The sequence below is a fragment of the Colobus angolensis genome, unplaced genomic scaffold (genome assembly GCF_000951035.1).
Source record: "Colobus angolensis palliatus isolate OR3802 unplaced genomic scaffold, Cang.pa_1.0 Scaffold139, whole genome shotgun sequence".
Lineage (NCBI taxonomy): Eukaryota > Metazoa > Chordata > Mammalia > Primates > Cercopithecidae > Colobus > Colobus angolensis.
In genome coordinates this window covers 53,742-55,993 of record NW_012114477.1, presented here as the reverse complement: position 1 = coordinate 55,993, position 2,252 = coordinate 53,742, and the positions used below count along the sequence as shown (strand labels likewise).

The 2,252-nt window shown below is 51.3% G+C and overlaps 1 protein-coding gene across 1 annotated transcript in view; it reads right to left on the bottom strand.

The window, feature by feature from the left end:
- The window catches only part of NIPSNAP1 (nipsnap homolog 1 (C. elegans)), a 41,497-nt gene extending 41,421 nt beyond the window's left edge, over positions 1-76 (bottom strand). Inside the window, exon 1 of the mRNA XM_011934807.1 lies at positions 31-76. Coding sequence (XP_011790197.1) covers positions 31-68 — 38 coding nt within the window. The 5' untranslated portion in view covers positions 69-76. The remainder of the gene's footprint in view (positions 1-30) is intronic.
- Positions 77-2,252: the final 2,176 nt, after the last annotated feature.

Sequence of the window (2,252 nt, the reverse complement as noted above, 5' to 3'; positions counted from 1 at the left end):
GCGCGGGGCCCCGGGCCCCCCAGCAGCCGCCGCGCCGCCACAGAGATGCTGCATAGCCGCGGAGCCATGTTGGAGCCGCGAAGGTTGCAGGAAGGCCCCGCCCCCAAGCCTGGGTGAAGGAGGCGGGGCGCGAATAAACTCCACCCCTCCGACTCGCCCGCCCCCTCCACTCACCCGGCCAGGTGGGCGTTGCCCGTGGGCGTCTCCAACTCCGCAGGTGCTTGACGAAAGTCAGGGTTCTAATCCTCTGCGCGCTCTGCGACCTTGGCAAGCCCTTTGTCCACTCTGGGCCTCAGGATCCACCTAGGTAAAATGGGAGCGTGGAACAATAATATCAAGGGTTCTTAACACGGCTGTCCGGGATGTGCAGCAGAGGGTCAGTGTAACCTCCCCATGGGTTCATTTTGCCCGTTTCATTTTTCCCAGACAGAGCGATTTATCAAGACAGGGGAATTGCAATAAGAGTTTAATTCATGCAGAGCCGACTGAATGGGAGACCGGAGTTTTATTATTACTCAAATCAGTCTACCTGAAAATTCGGAGACTGGGTTTTATTAAGGATAATTTGGTGGGTAGGGGCCAGAAAGTGGAGAGTGCTGATTGGTCAGGTCGGAGATGCCATCATAGGGAGTGGAAGCTGTCCTCTTGTGCTAAGTGGCTCTCTGGGTGGGGGGCCACAAAACCAGATGATCCAGTTTCTTAATCTGTGTGTCGCCTGCAGATCCATTGAGTGCAGGATCGGAAAAATATCTTGGGCACCAATCTTCGGTTTTACAGTAGTGATGTTATCCCTAGGAGCAATTGAGGAGGTTTAGAATCTGTGGCCACTACCTGCATGACTTCTGAACCGCAATTTCTAATCTCGTGGCTAATTTGTTAGTCTTACAAAGGCAGTCTGGTCCCCAGGCAAGAAAGGGGTTTATTTTGGGAGAGCGCTATTATCTTTGTTTCAAAGTTAAACTATAAATTTGCGGCCAGGCATGGTGGCTCATGCCTGTAATCCCAGCACTTTGGGAGGCTGAGGCGGGTGGGTCAGGAGTTTAGGTCAGGAGTTCAAGACCAGCCTGGCCAACAGGGTGAAACCTCGTCTCTACTAAAAATACAAAAACTTAGCTAGGCATAGTGGCGGGCACCTGTAATCCAGTTACTCAGGAGGCTGAGGCAGGAGAATCTCTTGAACCCTGGAGGCAGAGGTTGCAGTGAGCCGAGATTGCACCACTGCACTCCAGCCTGGGCAACAAGAGCGAAACTCTGTCTCAAAAAACAAACATATAAACAAACAAAAAGACTGTAAATTTGGCCTATGCCCGGGAATGAACAAGGACAGTTTGGGGGTTAAAAGCAAAATGGAGTCAGTTAGGTCAGATCACTTTCACTGTCATAATTTTCTCACTGTTAAAATTTCTGCAAAGGGGGTTGCATCAGTAAGCCCCCTGAAACCGTATACAACATCATGTGCTCCTGTGTGGTGCATTCTCTGGGGAAGGGCATTCACAGGCCAGGTTTATCACCATCAAAGAAACAAACTTCCTTACAAGTGAAGACGGGGACAAGACTGTCAGCTGCAGACACTTTATCTCCACCATCTCCTTTCACCTTTTCATCCCCCTTTGACTTCTCTGCCTGAAAATCCTGGGGCCCCTTTCTGCCCTGTCCAGCTCTTTTCCCCGCCCTCTGAACTAATCCCTTCTCAGTCCATAATCCCCCAGATCACAGACATTGGCAGGGGTGGAGAGCTTGCAGACCCCACAGGGGGCAGGGGTTTATCCACTTCCAAAGGGGCAGAGACAGCTCCCCAAAAGAATGTCCACCCACTGACTAGTGGTTGCCCTGGTGTGCTTGGCATGGGGGAATGGAGGGCAGGCCATGATTGCACCACTGCACTCTAGCCTGGGCAACAGAGCAAGACCCAGTCTCTATAAAAAAAAATAATAATAATTATAAGATTAGGACCAGGTGTGGTGGCTTATGCCTGTAATCACAGCACTTTGGGAGGCCAAGGCAGGAGGATCTACGAAAATTCAAAAAATTAGCTGAGCATGGTAGCACGTGCCTGTAGTCCCAGCTACTCAGGAGGATGAGGCAGGAAAATCACTTGAGGCAGGAGGTCCAGGCTGTAGTGAGTTATGAGTTTTTTAAATAAATAAACCAGGCTGGGCGTGGTGGCTCACGCCAGTAAACCCAGCACTCTGGGAGGCCAAGGCGGGTGGATCACCTGAGGTCAGGAGTTAGAGACCAGCCTGGCCAACATG